This window comes from Eretmochelys imbricata, chromosome 1 (genome assembly GCF_965152235.1).
Source record: "Eretmochelys imbricata isolate rEreImb1 chromosome 1, rEreImb1.hap1, whole genome shotgun sequence".
Classification (NCBI taxonomy): Eukaryota; Metazoa; Chordata; order Testudines; family Cheloniidae; genus Eretmochelys; species Eretmochelys imbricata.
The window spans coordinates 329,776,425-329,792,940 of NC_135572.1; the positions used below are offsets into that span (position 1 = coordinate 329,776,425).

The 16,516-nt window shown below is 44.0% G+C and overlaps 1 protein-coding gene across 1 annotated transcript in view; it reads left to right on the forward strand.

Annotated features, from left to right (window-relative positions):
• CELSR1 (cadherin EGF LAG seven-pass G-type receptor 1) overlaps positions 1-16,516 on the forward strand; it is a 267,623-nt gene that overhangs the window by 208,781 nt on the left and 42,326 nt on the right. Inside the window, exons 9-14 of the mRNA XM_077807853.1 lie at positions 6,360-6,526; positions 7,306-7,491; positions 7,857-7,970; positions 8,354-8,528; positions 9,083-9,224; positions 10,203-10,323. Coding sequence (XP_077663979.1) covers positions 6,360-6,526; positions 7,306-7,491; positions 7,857-7,970; positions 8,354-8,528; positions 9,083-9,224; positions 10,203-10,323 — 905 coding nt within the window. The remainder of the gene's footprint in view (positions 1-6,359; positions 6,527-7,305; positions 7,492-7,856; positions 7,971-8,353; positions 8,529-9,082; positions 9,225-10,202; positions 10,324-16,516) is intronic.

Below are 16,516 nucleotides of genomic sequence, written 5' to 3' on the forward strand. Positions count from 1 at the left end.
TGCACTTTAAAGCTGCTCTCCGTTGATGAGACCTTTAGGGGAGAGGAGCTCTGAGGGGGTGAAACTATATGTCAAGAGTGAATCAAGTCAAATGTATACAACAGTATTGAACTGTGGAGTACTGATTATTTAGAGAGGAGAATTGAAAATGGGGACGCTACACTATGAATTCTTTTCAGAGTAGCAACCGTGTTAGTCTGTATCCGCAAAAATAAAAGGAGTACTTGTGGCACCTTAGAGACTTACAAATTTATTTGAGCATAAGCTTTCGTGAGCTACAGCTCACTTCATCGGATGAATACTGTTGTCCATTTCCTTCCCTGTCTGCTTGTGGTGAGCTGGCAACAACATCTTGCTGTAGAGCATGGGAAAACTTAGGAGTTAGAAAAGAGGCACGACTAATTAGAGGGCTGTGTTTCAAATTGCAAGCAGCAGCTTAAGCCTTACGGGTTCTAATATCCCTTGAGGTGAACGTGTACCTCTGTCATCTACCGGTATGTACTGTAGAGCAGCTGTTTTAAGGGCCTGATCTTGCAATCTCTGCACACACAAAATTCCCATCTACTTCAGTGGGAGTTACATGTACATGAGTGTTGCAGGATGGGGACCTAACTGCAGGACATAACTCTGACAATGAGGTGCTTTTCACTGAAGGCTGTGCCCAGTGGTTCACTGTGTAAGAATATTTGCTCAAGATTAGAGACTGGGGCAATGCTAGGGGCTTCTTCCTAACACTGGAGCATTCACTTCTGTGCTGCTATGGCAGATATTTTATTAGTTGCACAAGAGCATACTCGCTGCCTAAAGGCTGGGTAATTCAGACAACTCACCAACCTGGCTCTGGAAGATTTGAAATTCGTTAAAGGTTTCCTGTTGCCTCAGAGCCATTTCCTTTGTGCTTAATCTGTTAATTAGAATCAAGTAATCCGAGATACACTGGGGCAAATTACCACCCTTGTACTGCCTGCTTTGTTTACCCCTTCAACACCAAAAGAGATACGTATATAGTTCTTCAAGTAGATGCAGCCGTGTACTGTGCGAGCGCAGCTCACTGGAGCTGGAGAAATTTGCCTAGCCGTACCCGAAAGGGTGGCCCTTGCGCCTTAGGGCTGTAGCCCCTCCCTTTGCTATATGAGGCAGCACTGCCCCAACCCTCCCCTCAGTTCCTTCTCACTGCCTCTGACTGGAGTCAGAGCTGTGTGTGGTTATCACCTCACGTTCTCTATCTCAGTTTTTCTGAGAATTTCCCTTCATGTATGTAGTTTTTATATAGTTAGTAGTACAGTAGAACATCAGAATTATGAACCTCTCGGGAATGGAGGTTGTTCATAACTCTGCAATGTTCATAACCCTGAACAAAATGTTATGTTCTTTCAAAGGTTTATAACTGAATATTGACTTAACACAGCTTTGAAACTTTACTATGCAGAAGAAAACTGCTGCTTTCCCCTTTTTTAAAGTAGTTTACGTTTAACACAATACTGTACTGTACTTGCCTTCTGTTTTCCTTTTGGTCTCTGCTGCTGCCTGATTGTGTACTTCCGGTTCCGAATGAGGTGTGTGGTTGACCACTCAGTTCATAACTCTGGTGTTCGTAACTCTGAGGTTCTACTGTACCGTGGATAGTGTTAGTAAAGGTTAAGTTAGATTTAGTTAGGACTTCCTGTATGACACCCGCTCCAAGGTTCAAGCACTGCCCGTCATGGGGCGGGGAGAGCATCGATTCCTAATAGTGACCCCCCACACAGCAGGTGCTTGCTGTGTTCAGGCGAGGGCACACAAGGGAGCCGTATTCTATCTGTAAGTTGTTCACCAAAAGCAACCAGATGGCCAGAGACTTGCACTTGAAGCCGCACCCCCAAGCAGGCCATAAGGGCTTTTTTGGCACCAACGCTCACATCTGGTCAGCAGTCACCTTTGGACTTGGTGAATGAGGCCACTCCGCATTCCAGTGCTGCCATCTTCCCCAAGAGATGGAAGAACCACTCACTCGCTTCAGGGATGCTGAGGAGGAAGTCCCATAAAACTGACCAGAATTATCCCAGGGCTTGTCAAAGGCTTTCTGAAAGTCCAAGTACATGATATCCGCTGAATCACCCTTGTCCACATGTTTCTTGACACCCTCACAAAATTCTAATAGATTGGTCAGGCATGATTTCCCTTAGAAAAGCCATGTTAACTCTTCCCCACCATATCAGGTTCAACTATCTGTCAGATCATTCTGTTCTTGGCTACAGTTTCAACCAGTTTGCCCGACACTGAAGTTAGGCTTACCAGCCTGTAATTGCCACGATTGCCTCTGGAGTCTTTTAAAAATATCGGCGTCACATTAGCTGTCCACAGTTCATCTTGTACAGAGGTTGATTTAAGCAATGGATTATGTACCACAGTTAGTAGTTCTGAAATTTCATATTTGAATTCCTTCAGAATTCAGGTGAATACTATCTGGTCCTGGTGACTTATTACTGTTTGATTTATCAGTTTGTTTCAGAACCACCTCAATCTGGGGCAGTTACTCAGATTTGTCACCCAAAAAGAATAGCTCCAGTTTGGGACTCTCCCTCACATCCTCTGCAGTGTAGACTGATGCAAAGAATTCATTTAACTTCTCCGCAACAGCCTTGTCTTCCTTGAGTGCTCCATTAGCACGTCGATTGTCCAGTGGCCTCACTGGTTGGCAGGTTTCCTGTTTCTGATGTACTTAAAAAAAATTGCTGTTAGTTTTTGTGTCTTTCACTAGTTAATCTTCAAATGCTTTTTTGGTCTGCCTAATTATACTTTTACATTTGTTACATTGTCAGTCATCGTCTTGCACGTAGCTCACTGAGGGTGCACCTGGTGGTGACTTCAGCATTTCACCCACCCATCCATGGGAGGTCAGTATTTTTGAATACCATGGTAGCAAGGTTCTTGAAAGGAGACCTTCGTCTCCACCTGCCGGTGAGAGAACCAGTTCTTTTGTGGGACCTTAATACGGTCCTAGCGACTCTGATAGGGTCTCCGTTTGAGCTTTAGGTATTTTCTTCTTTTTCTCTTTTGTGTCAAAAAACTGCATTCATAGTGGCAATAACATCGGCAGAGAGAGTGTATGAGCTGCAGGCTTTGATTGCAGACGCTCCTTACACATAGGTCTCCAAAGACAAAGTGACCTTGTGGCCACACCCTAAGTTTTTATCTAAAGTGGCCTCCTAGTTTCATTTGAATCAGGTGATGTATTTACCTGTGTTCTTTCCTAAGCCGCATTCAACCCCCGAAGAGCAACATAGAATCATAGAATCATAGAATATCAGGGTTGGAAGGGACCCCAGAAGATCATCTAGTCCAACCCCCTGCTCGAAGCAGGACCAATTCCCAGTTAAATCATCCCAGCCAGGGCTTTGTCAAGCCTGACCTTAAAAACCTCTAAGGAAGGAGATTCTACCACCTCCCTAGGTAACGCATTCCAGTGTTTCACCACCCTCATAGTGAAAAAGTTTTTCCTAATATCCAATCTAAACCTCCCCCACTGCAACTTGAGACCATTACTCCTCGTTCTGTCATCTGCTACCATTGAGAACAGTCTAGAGCCATCCTCTTTGGAACCCCCTTTCAGGTAGTTGAAAGCAGCTATCAAATCCCCCCTCATTCTTCTCTTCTGCAGACTAAACAATCCCAGCTCCCTCAGCCTCTCCTCATAAGTCATGTGTTCTAGACCCCTAATCATTTTTGTTGCCCTTCGCTGGACTCTCTCCAATTTATCCACATCCTTCTTGTAGTGTGGGGCCCAAAACTGGACACAGTACTCCAGATGAGGCCTCACCAGTGTCGAATAGAGGGGGACGATCACGTCCCTCGATCTGCTTGCTATGCCCCTACTTATACATCCCAAAATGCCATTGGCCTTCTTGGCAACAAGGGCACACTGCTGACTCATATCCAGCTTCTCATCCACTGTCACCCCTAGGTCATTTTCCGCAGAACTGCTGCCTAGCCATTCGGCCCCTAGTCTGTAGCGGTGCATTGGATTCTTCCGTCCTAAGTGCAGGACCCTGCACTTATCCTTATTGAACCTCATCAGATTTCTTTTGGCCCAATCCTCCAATTTGTCTAGGTCCTTCTGTATCCTATCCCTCCCCTCCAGCGTATCTACCACTCCTCCCAGTTTAGTATCATCTGCAAATTTGCTGAGAGTGCAATCCACACCATCCTCCAGATCATTTATGAAGATATTGAACAAAACCGGCCCCAGGACCGACCCCTGGGGCACTCCACTTGACACCGGCTGCCAACTAGACATGGAGCCATTGATCACTACCCGTTGAGCCCGACAATCTAGCCAGCTTTCTACCCACCTTATAGTGCATTCATCCAGCCCATACTTCCTTAACTTGCTGACAAGAATACTGTGGGACATCTCCAAACGTTGGCTGTCAGGCAATGTCTAGCCTCTTACCTGGACAGGACTTAACCTTTTCCCACTTCGCCTCATCTGTTTGTGTCATATGCAGACCAAATGAAGGGACAGACAGTCTCTTTTAGCAAATGATCTCTAGATGGATAACTTCCTGTATCAAGATAGCATACAAAGTAGTCTGACCATGCCCCCTCAAAGGGTGTGAGCTCATTCTACGAGAGTGCGAGCTACTTTGATGGTGTTTTTAAGTGGCATTCCAGTATTGGACATTTTCAGGGCTGCCACTTGGTCATCTGTACGTACGTTTACGAACCATTATGCCATTACCGCTGCATCCAGAGCAGATGCAAACTGTGGGAAGGCAGTCCTGCAATCCTTGTTTAAATAGACTTTGAGCCCCACCTGCAAGTACTGCTTGTGAGTCTCCTACATGGAATACACAGCTGCATCTACTCAAAGAAGAAAAAAATAGTTACTTACCTGTATGGTAACGATTGTTCTTTGAGATGTGATGCAGAAATGCATTCCACAAGCCACCATCCATCCCCTCTACACTGGAGTCTATGTTCTTGAGGTTGGTGCGAGGGAACGTAGGAGATGGGCAGTGCCACCCCATATAGCCAGGGTAGGGCATATGGCCATGGGGTACAAGTGCCGCTGCTACAGGTACTGCTAAGCAACATTCTCTAGCTCCAGTGCACGGGGCGCGCGCACACCTGTGTGGAATACACGTCTGCATCACACCTCCAACAACAACAGTTACAGTACAAATAAATAACTGTGTTTTATTTAATTTCTCTCTCCTGAAACATCTCTCTCTGTAACATAGTAGCACCCAGAGGTTTTTATTTAGCTTTAGTAGAGATATCTTCAGTTATTTTCTATATACCTGAGGCAACTGGCAAAAATATGGAGCTACTGGTGATTTCATAAGAAAACGTACTGACTTAATAACAATAAAATGAGGCATAAACTGCTAATAAAGTCCATAATACTATGTTGTTTCTTGCCATTGTGGTATCCTACAAAATTTACCTGAGGTACTTTTCATGTTAGTAAGGTATTTATACTAATGAAATCTCGTGCAGACATTATGACAATATTTTTATGGTTTTATAACACACTTCTTTTATAAAAGGAGTTTGTTAACACATCATAGAAAAGAAGAAAAGACCCTGTTTAGTATAAGATGTTAATGAAGATCTGCTTTCAATCTTGAGCTGAGCCCTTCAATTGAGACAAAAAAAGGTTATTTAACAGACAGCATGATTCTCTATCTCCGTCACTTTCTCTAATTTTTATAGCCCCTGTTCAAAACAGCAACACATTTTTAGCAGTTCTCGACTCTTGACTATGGGACAAAACACACTTACAGTATTGTAATTTGGTTTTGGATTCCATATCATTAGCAATGGTATACATAAACACAGTAACACATTAGACTAAAATAAAACAAACAATAGAACTTAATTTTCATCAGATATAGAGAAATCATTATGCAAGAATAGCCCAAACCTATTTGTATTATGATTTTAGGGCTTCATTTTTTATTGTAGGCAAAATCAGGTGGTCACCATTATGAAGACAACAATTACCAGATAATGTTTTCCGAGATACTACAGTCTCTTTTCTGGATTTAAAACAGGAAATAAGTGTAATAGCCATGATATGTGGTAACTGTTGGCAAATGATATAATTATTATCAGGACAATTGTAGTATCTATGGTAATTGATCGGTTGCTCGCTATATAGAAGTGTGGCCAAATTTAGCCCTGACATAAGCAGGAACAACCCCCCGTTGGCTTCAGTGTTCTATATTTCCTTCTTACATAAGTAGTGAATAGGGACCATTTATGAAAAAAAATTGCAGATGAAAAACCCATGGCAAATTATATTGTTTTTGCTCTAAGTCCTTGTGTTAAAAGATTGAAATTTTTTTTTTTATCTCTTGTCTCTTGATTTACAGTAATGCCTTCTCCCCAGCGTTTCAGTGGTGAGAGCATTATTGTCTGGAGTGACCTTGATATTACTATCTCTGTACCATGGTACATTGGACTCATGTTCAGGACCCGGAAGGTTAATGGCATGTTAATGCAAGCTAATGCAGGAACTTCATCTAAGATCAACATTCAGGTAAGTGTGTGGCATTCTTAATCTGGAACAGAATTCAGAAAATTTCCCCAAATATCAACTGACAGAGCTAAACTAAATATGTATCTTCATGCATGTAGCTAAAAGTAACATATGTAAAATCAAATACTGTAGATGTCATCACATCTTGTTCCCCTTGTTCACTTTACAGTTCAAAAGCTCTGTGTAACAAGATGCATTTCTATAAAATGCAAAAGCTTGGGAAGTATAAGTATAGTTAACATAAACTGGAAGAACTCTGTTCTACCTATCATGAAATACATGTAGACAGAGGTAGTAGTCAACCAACGATGTCCGCTGTGTTCACCTGCCCATTGTATTTACTCTTTCCCTGAATAAGGCAGAAACCAGAAGTATAGATTGAAATTGAATATAAGCACTTTTAGTGCTAAATTCAGTTATTGAGAAAGGTGGCTTAGCCTCACTATCCAAGATGTGCTGAATTCTGTCCTAACACAAAGATTTGACTTGTGTTTCTAATTCAGACTCCATATCATTTTTTTTTCTTCTTCTTCTTCTTCCTCATTTTTGTCTTTGTCATTTTCTTCTTCTTCTTCTCCTTCTCTTTCTTTGTGGGTTAGAAGCAGAATTCCCTAAATTGTGTTGGGAGATGTTACCACTTACAAGTTTTTCCCAGGTTACAGCTCGTTCCTGTAAGAAGTATTGTTTGCCTGCACTCATACTGGTGGTCCACCGTGAGCTTCATCTGAGAATAAGTCAGTATTGCAGCGATAAATAGAGATGATATTTGTTTCCTGCAGATCTTGAACAACTATGTGCAATTTGAAGTTTACAATGGCCTGAACCAGGTTGCTAGTTTGAAGATGACCCAGTCACGAGTCAGTGATGGTGAATGGCATCATTTGTTAATAGAGTTAAAGAGTGCTAAAGATGGCAAAGACATCAAGTACCTGGCTGTTATGTCCTTGGACTATGGGATGTATCAGGTGAGATAGCATCATAACTTGGCCTTTCTTTCATCATCCAGAGGGCCTTTAAAAAGAAGGGAATGGGGAAGGGATGGTAAACAAATACCATATACTGCTCCTACTGCAAGCAGTATATGGTCCAGATTCTTCAGTGACTTACACTTAGTGTAAACCCGTTGAAATCAGTGGAGTTTTATCTTTTGACCATGCCTGTGAAATTAAGATCAGATAAATAGCTCTTCATTTCATTATGAATTTTTCTATTTTAGCCTACTGTCAATTGCTATCAGATTAGTGCATCTATAAGGAAAGCCATTCTCTGTCTTGGAAAGGATAATAGTGCAGTGACCCCCTTATCCACTGTCCTTTTGTTTCTTTAACAGAGCACTGTGCAGATTGGAAATCAGCTTCCTGGACTCAAAATGAAAAGCATCATTGTGGGAGGTATCTCTGGAGATCAAGTCTCAGTGCAGCAGGGTTTTTATGGCTGTATGCAGGTAAGAATAAAATATGTCGTAGCTTGCATTTATGAGAAGATACCTGAAAGAAATAATTTATTATCCTTTTCCTCCTGAGTTTTGTTTTTTGGATAACTTTTAAATCCTTATAACATATGCAAGCACCAAAATATTAAACATTGCCCTTTTCTTCATGTAGGAATCCAGTCTCTTTTGACCTCAAGAAATTTCTTCTTTCCCTTCTTGGTTTAAATCAAAGTCCAACACTTTTAAAAAAAAATCTGGCACCTGACTAAGCAGATCACATGTATATAGAAAACTGGAAGATTAAAGAAGTTAGTGAGATGCATTGTTCGGTATATGTACCACTATATTCTAAAGGAAGAATCTCTTAGTTGAAGTTACTGTTTTTCTGTGCTCAGGGAGTAAGAATGGGGGAGACTTCTACGAATGTAGCTACGTTGAACATGAAACAGGCAATCAAGATCAATATAAAGGAAGGCTGCGAAGTAGACAACCCGTGTGATTCCAGTCCATGTCCCCAACACAGCTACTGCATTGATGACTGGGACAGCTACTCCTGTGTCTGTGACCCAGGTAAAGGAGTCTGCATGAAAATTGGGCATAACAGTTAGAACGTTGGAATTGTATCTGGTTTTAGTTATGTTGCAAAGGGCTTTGATATTATTTGCAATTTTTTTAAGTTCATCTTCTCTGTGTTCTCGTATTTCTCACACAAACTTTTCGAGTGTTAGATTTATGTTTTACACCCCAAGGCCCCGAAGGGACATTTTGAAACTTTTCTCTTGTCAGTCTTCATTTTGAGGTGTGTGCCTGCCTAAGTTCAGTCACCTCCTGAACTTGCAGAAAGAGAATATAGAGCTATTTGTAACACATGACCTGAGCAAGCAATCAGAAGCTATTGATCCAAGGGCACCCAAAGTGTTTTTGCCAACTGTTGTAAAGTATAGCCTGTTACCTTTTTTTCCCCTCGCAGTAAAAAGCGATCTTTTTTGACAGTATCTCTGGGGAAATCTACTGATTATCCATGATGTGTTATTAGTGTATAAGCTTAAAATAGATGGTCTTTCCGAGACATGCAAATCGTAAATTACATTGGGTGCTGTAATCTTATAACCTTGTCTCCCCAGGGTACTTTGGGAGAGACTGTGTTGATGTGTGTAACCTGAACCCATGTGAGCATATCTCCACCTGTGTCCGTAAACCTAGCTCATCCCATGGGTACACCTGTGAATGTGGACAAAGCTATTATGGGCAATACTGTGAGAGCAAGTAAGAGGATTATTTTTACTGTTCAATGTCTTGATCTTTCCCAGTTCCCCTATTCCTTCCGTGAGCATAAGGCAGTGGCCCCCCTTTTTTGTTTCAACAAAAATTCCCCTTGTCATTTGAGAGCTGATAACAATAGAAGTTGGCAGATCCCTTGTCCTGCAGAGCTTCTAAGCACAGCAAGAGTTCAGCTCTGTTCCTGTAGAACTTAGGAGTTCTACAGAACGGGAGCTCCTTGGTATCCTACCCCTTCCCTCTCATAAGGAGCCAGCTGGCCATGGAGAGGCAAACACTTTCTCATCTATTGTCCCATTTGAGTGCAATATGGGTAATTCATGAAGTCCAAGGGAAATGGAAAGTCTCATGTAATGTACTGTGTTTATCCCCTTTTGTGTGTCGCTTGTGTGTTTTCATCTGCCGTATCAGTCCTCTTGGAAACGGCAACCTGGACCCTCTCTGTTGTTGCATTGTACAGCTACACATATTGGTTGCGCTGTTTCCAAAACCAGTCACATTGTCTGGACCAGAAAGGCAGATAGTCCAATTGGCATCACTTACAAAGACTCCTGTTATAATCCTTTAGCACTCATCATTTACATTTTACTCATAAAAATACATAAGAATATTAGCCCTGCAATTGTAGGGAATAACAGAATTCAACCTGCTCTCTGAATGCACTGAAAGCAGCCTGTCTTGCCATAAATAAGCAGCAGGGAGGAGGTTATTGGGATGCACAGAATCAGGAGTGTTGTCTATCAGAGACTGAAGAGAGAGGAGCTGGACTCAATGCCAGTTTGAGAAATGATCTTGCAGAACAAAAGCTGTTTCTATTTTTTATTGTATGTGCTGAATTGTGGCAACAGCACTGGGGTAAATTATACTCTCAGTAATGTAACTCTGAGCAAATTTTGGCCCAGTGACTTTTTTCCTCTCAGAAGTGAACTTAAAAGAGCCTCCTTTCTATTTTGTTTTATTTTGTAGAATTGACTTGCCTTGTCCCAGAGGCTGGTGGGGAAATCCCATTTGTGGTCCATGTAATTGTGAGATCAGTAAAGGATTTGATCCTGACTGTAATAAGACTAATGGAGAGTGTCAGTGTAAGGTAAGCAAAAGAATTTCTGTTTAGTGGAAATATTTTTCAAGTTAAAACATAATTATTTGGATAACTGCAATGTAAAATATACATTCCTGCACAAATGTGCTTTGTATCATATAGAACATAATTATTTTTCATAGGGAATCATATTTTTTTCTGATATTAGTCCTTCATTTTAGCCATATAATGCAGATCTTCTTTCCTTTTTGTCATTACTAACTATATTATTGCAAGCAAAGGAGAGAGAATAAGGGGCCAAATTCTGATCCTCTGTTTTATAATGGTCTTGATAAAATCAGAATATGACCCCACTCTCAAAGAGACAGGTTGGATGAGGTAATATATTTTATTGGACTTACTTGTGTTGGTGAAAGAGACAAGCTTTCGAGCTTACACAGTGCTCTTCTTCAAGTCTGGTCTGGTCTAGACCTGAAGAAGAGCTCTGTGTAAACTTGAAACTTTCTATTTCGTTTTTCAACCAATTACGCACCCACTTTGTAGTAATTTCATCCAGATCATATTTCCCAAGTTTCCTTGTGAGAATGTCACATTTCACTGTGTCAAAAGCCTTACTGAAATCATGTATATGTAAGAGGAAAGTTTGACCTTAAGATCAGGAGACAGAAAGGTGGCCCTCCACTCTACCCCTCAGTTCTGAAAGTAAACCAAGCAGAGCTGGGGATCAGGCCCTACATGATTACATGATAGAAAATTCAATGTTAACAGTAATGGTGTAAATTGGCCAGGCTTTGGGTCACCAGTATGGGGGTGTAAAAGTAAAGCAGTGTATTCTGTGCTAGCTGGATATTCTGTGGGTATGCGAGTAAGAGTAATTTTCACACCATAAGGCAGAAGGAGGGTGGCAGAAGGAGGGTGGAGCTGAAGAAACAACTAACAGACTTGTGTAAGATGAAGCAAGCTCATCTTTTGGCATGTAAGTTACACTCATTTTTGCAAACCGTGGTCAGATGCTGCAAGTACTCTGCATGCAGACCTCCCATTGACTTCACTGGGAGCTCTCCCCACACAGAGCTTTCATGTTCAGGATCCCGTGGCTTTTTGCCATGCAGTGACCTACTATTTACGCAGTTCATTGTACCTTATAAATTGTTAGTATAAATTGTACCTTCTTTAAGAGGTTGATCGCAAATATCATTTTTTTCAACTGGGCTTAAATGAAGAGAAAAGTATAATAGAATGAAGGCAAAGGCACTCCTGGATATTAGAAGGAACTACTGATGATGATAAGCAATGTCATCAGCTATATCAGTTACAGTAGAGACAAAAGTTAACAGAAACTATTTCCCATACTTGTTATGAGCAGTGATAATCATAGGATAATTCTTCTTCTTCAGGTGCATGTCGGTATGGGTGCTCCACCACAGGATGTGTGAGCACCTGTACATTCTCGACCAGAGACTGTAAAGCAGCATCTCTGGGCCTGCACCTGTGCAGAGCACCTCTTTATGCTCCCATACGAAGGCCATATAGGAAGGGACAGACCCGCCACCATTCGGTTCCTTTTCACCCGCCTGTCGCTCAAGAGGGAGCACTTGGTGCCTACAGCTTCCCACCTTTTCTCACTATGAGTTTTTCATTCTCACTTTATTTAGTTATTTACTTATTTTTATTTAATTTAATCAAAGTTGTGCATTCAAAAGGAGGTCCTCCCTCTCCAGGACTTTTGGTTTAATGCTTTTTCACATCGGGTTATGGTGAAGACCCTGGGGTTTAAGCCCTGACAGACCTGCCACAGATGTTTTCCTTGTAGTAATGGGCACTTCTGGAGACACCCATATCCCATCAAATTACAAGGTCTGCTCAGGGTTTAAAGGCAGGTCTAGAGAAGACAGTGAGGCTGCTCCCTGGCTGCCCCGACCCTAATCCACACCTCCGCCCCCTGACAGGCCCCCCGGGACTCCCACACCTAACTAAACCCCCCACCCCCCCGTTCCCGTCCACTGACCCCCCCCCCCAGAACCTCCACCCCATCCAACCACTCCCTGTCCCCTGACTGTCCCCCCAGGGTCCCCTGCCCCTTATCCAACCTCCCCACCCCCTTACCATGCCACTCAGAGCAGCAGAACTAGCAGCCGCGCCACCCGTCCGGAGCCAGCCGCGCTGCCCGCACTGCCCGGCAGGAGCTCACAACCCCGCCGCCCAGAGTGCTGGTGCCACGGCGAGCTGAGGCTGCGGAGGAAGGGGGACAGCAGGGGAGGGGCCGGGGCTGGCTAGCCTCCCCAGCCAGGAGCTCAAGGGCTGGGCAGGACGGTCCCGCGGGCTGGATGTGGCCAGCGGTCTGTAGTTTGCCCACCTCTGATGTAAGAAGTCATGTGCGGAGAAGTCTTCCATGTACAGAGGGCTCCTCCCTCGGCACCATCTGACACCTCTTGGCACATGATATACTCAGGGTTTCTCCCCACACTCTGGTACCATCATCTTCCTACAGCTCCAAGGTCAGAGAAGCTGCTCCGTTGTCCTCTCCAGTACCACATGCACCATCTCCTCCTGGGCACCGACCCATGTTCCTGACTCCAGTACGAACTCAGACTCTGACCATAAGCTATCACAGCCCTCCACCACCTTCCAGATCCTTTTCCCTGGACAACCTTCTGGTTTCAGACAAACCAGAGTCTTCCCTATTAAGGAGCTCTACTATAGCCCCCTTCCCAGTACCGCTCCATCAGCTACAAAGTGTATTTTGGTCAGACTTCCAACCCTGGGTACTGACACTAATGCCTGAGCCCCCCTCCTTAGCCGAGGGTAGGAGACTTCAGTCTCTGAGACCTTGGTAAAAGGCCCTATCTCAGTACGGTACTATCACATTCCCCTGAGTTCCTTCACTGAAAAGACCTTCTGGAGCATGCCAGGTGCCCTGGACCTCGGGGATATGAATACCCTTGGGGGCATTTCCTCTATCCCCTTCCTCCTCAGTCACCTTACTGGACCCCCTGGAGACACTTGGGTGAACAGTTTTACAGGATACGAGTTAGAAAGAAACCCCAAGATCTACTAGAACTGCATCACTCACAGGCACCAACTGACCATCTTCTGGTCCCGTATGCCCCTAAGGTACTGGGAGAGGCACAAGAAGAGCAAGAACTACAGATTGAGAGAAGCTCACCCCCATCAGCCAATTCCTCCTCCTCCCTGGATGAAGTGGTAATGCCACCACTACCTTCTTATGCTGATGACTTTACGACCTTCCAGAATCTAGTGAAATGTGTGGTGGAATCCCTCCAGATCCCACTAGAAGAGGCCTACACATTCCTTATGGCAAATTCCTGCCACTTTTCCTCTCATGTGTAGGTGGGCAGATAATAAATATATTCCAGTCCATAGAATGGAATACTTCTCCCGTCCTGACCCTAATTCTCTAGTGGTAAACGTGTTTCCTACATTTCATAATAGGCTCAGATAATTGCCAGTGCCAAGCTCTCCCCTTCAGATTCTCAACAGCCCCAAGGGTCTTTACCAAGGTCCTCTCAGCAGTAGCGGATTCCTTATGTCAGTGGGCATTGCAGTATTCCCATTTGTAGACGATTGGCTCCTCAAGGGTCAGTCAGCTCTAGAGGTTCAGCCAGCAACCCTGAAGGCACTAGCCCTATGCCAGTTCCTGGGTCTCTGTATCAATTGGAAGAGGTCTACACTGACTCCGGTCCAGAGGAAAGATTTCATTGAACCCTCTCTGGGTTCCCTAAGTGTCAAAGCCTACCTGTCCAAGGAGAGGCTGGATTATGTCCAACCTAATTGCAACAATACAATACAGCCCACAAACAACTGCAAGGACCTGTTTAAAACTCTTGGGCCACATGACTCCTGCGTTGTCATGCCTCAGGTGCTTTCAGACGTGGATTTGGACTGTGTACACCCCAAACAGGCATAGTCTCTCCAAACACCTGATAGCACCTCTGAAAGTACTGGACTCTCTGCCATGGCAGAAGGAGCCACTGAAAGTCTGCAGGGGAATCCCATTCTCACACCCTCCATCCTCAAAAACCCTCACGATGGATAGCTGGAGGGCCCACCTCCAAGGGGTCACAGCTCAGGGCAAGTGGTCCATGCAAGAGATAACACTTCACATCAACTTTCTAGAACTGAGAGCAGTCCGCTGGATGTATCAGCACTTCCTTCACAACATACAGGGTCACTCCATCAAGATAACACTGGATAACAGGGCAGCGAAGTATTATATAATCCAACAAGGTGGAGCAAGATCCTGGTCCTTATGAGTAGAATCGCTAAAACTGAGGAACTGGTACATTTCACATCAGATAGAAATCTTGGCGATTTATCTACCAGGTCTCCAGAATAGAACTTCAGAATCCCTAAGCAAGAACTTCCATCAGGACCATGAATGGGAGCTCAATGGTTCTGTCTTCCATAGCATCCGCCAAACCAGTACTACATGTTGCCTTTTTTGCACCAAGGGAGGATGCAGCCACAATTCATTGGGAGATGTTCTGATAACACTGTGGCCCTGCATCCTGCAATATGCTTTCCCCCCTCTACCTTGAATTCTCAAGACCATCCTCAAACGGAGTCAGGAAAAAAGCCAGAGTTACCCTCATGGCGCTGTCATGGCCAAGATGGGTGCAGTTCTCGAATCTCCATCACCACACAGTGGCAATGCCTCTCTGCCTTCCTCTCCAGCAGGATCTCTTGTCACAGAAGTTGGGCACCATGAACCATCCCAACATCTCATCTTCAAATCTGAAGGCATTGCTCCTAGATTGTTCTCTAGCATGGAGCTTACCTGTTCAGATAATGTCCAGTGAGTACGCCTATGTAGCAGGAAACCTACTACTCACAAAACTTACCTCCAGAAGTGGAAACATTTCTATTTCAGGTGTTCTCTTCATTCGTCTCAAGATTAAAATTCCATTCTGCAAGATCCTAGACTGCCTATTGGACTTAAAGACTCAGGGTCTGTCAGTGAGCTCAGTCAGAATATACCTGGCAGCTATCCCAGCCTTCCAGTCACCCATTGGGAGCTTCTCAGTTTTTGCTCATTCTATCACAACCAGATTCCTTAAGGGCTGACACACAACTTGTTTCCCTTGTACGAAACCCTGCTCCTCCCTGGGACCTTAATTTTGGACTCTGTGCCTTAAGGAATGCCCCCTCTCCCTTTGAACCAATGTCTACCTGTTCTCTCCTCCACCTCTCCCTCAAGCCCTCATTCCTTATAGCCATCGCTTCAGCTAGATGAATGGGAGAACTTGGTGTGCCCATGGCAGACCCACCATTCACTACCTCCTCCAGAGACATGGTCACACTAATTCCTCATCCCCGCTTCCTCCCTAAGGTCTCTTCGGAATACTGTGTTAATCAGGAATTCCATCTACCAGTGTTCTATCCAGAGCCTCCTGCCTCCAGAAAGGAATCTAGCCTACACACACTAAATATCAGAAGGGCTCTCGCCCTCTACTTAGACAGGACCAAGACCTTTAGGATCTCTCCCAGACTCTTTGTGTCCTTTGCTGAAAGAGTGATGGGACAGTCATTTCCCTGCAAAGGCTGTCAAAATGGTTCTCAATTTAATTTTAACGTGCTAGGAGACTGCTGGAATAAGCCCCCTCACAGAGTGACAGCACATTCCACTAGGGCTCAGTAGTACCTATAGCCCTCTTGAAAGATGTTGCATAGTGGAAATCTGCAGGTCTGCTCTCACATTCGCGGAGCAGTATGACATTTTACCTGCTTCCAGGGCTGATGCTACCTTTGATGATGCAGTGTTTCAAACTGTCTCGGATTTGCCTCATCAGCACCCACCTGCATGTTGATTTACTGGTTGGGAGCCTCCCATGGTGGGGCACTCACAGGGACATATACATGAAGAAGAAGGAGAGGATACTTACTTGTACAGTAACTTGAGTTCTTTGAGATGTTTTGTCCCTATTAGGTGCTACACCTCCCGCCCTCCTTCCCCTCTGCTTCAGAGTCTCTGGCTACACAATTGAGAAGGAACTGAGTGGTGGCAGGTCCGCGCCTCTCTCCTATGCCCTCCTACGGGAGCATGAGGAGCTGCTCTTTATAGGTGCAGGCCCACAGATGCTGCTTCACAGTCTCTGTCTGAGCATGCACAGATACATGAACATCCTATCGTGGAGCACCCATTGGGGAAAAACATCTCAAAGAACTCAAGTTATTGTGTAAATAAATAACCTCTTTATCTGTGCACTTTTAAAGCCCCCAA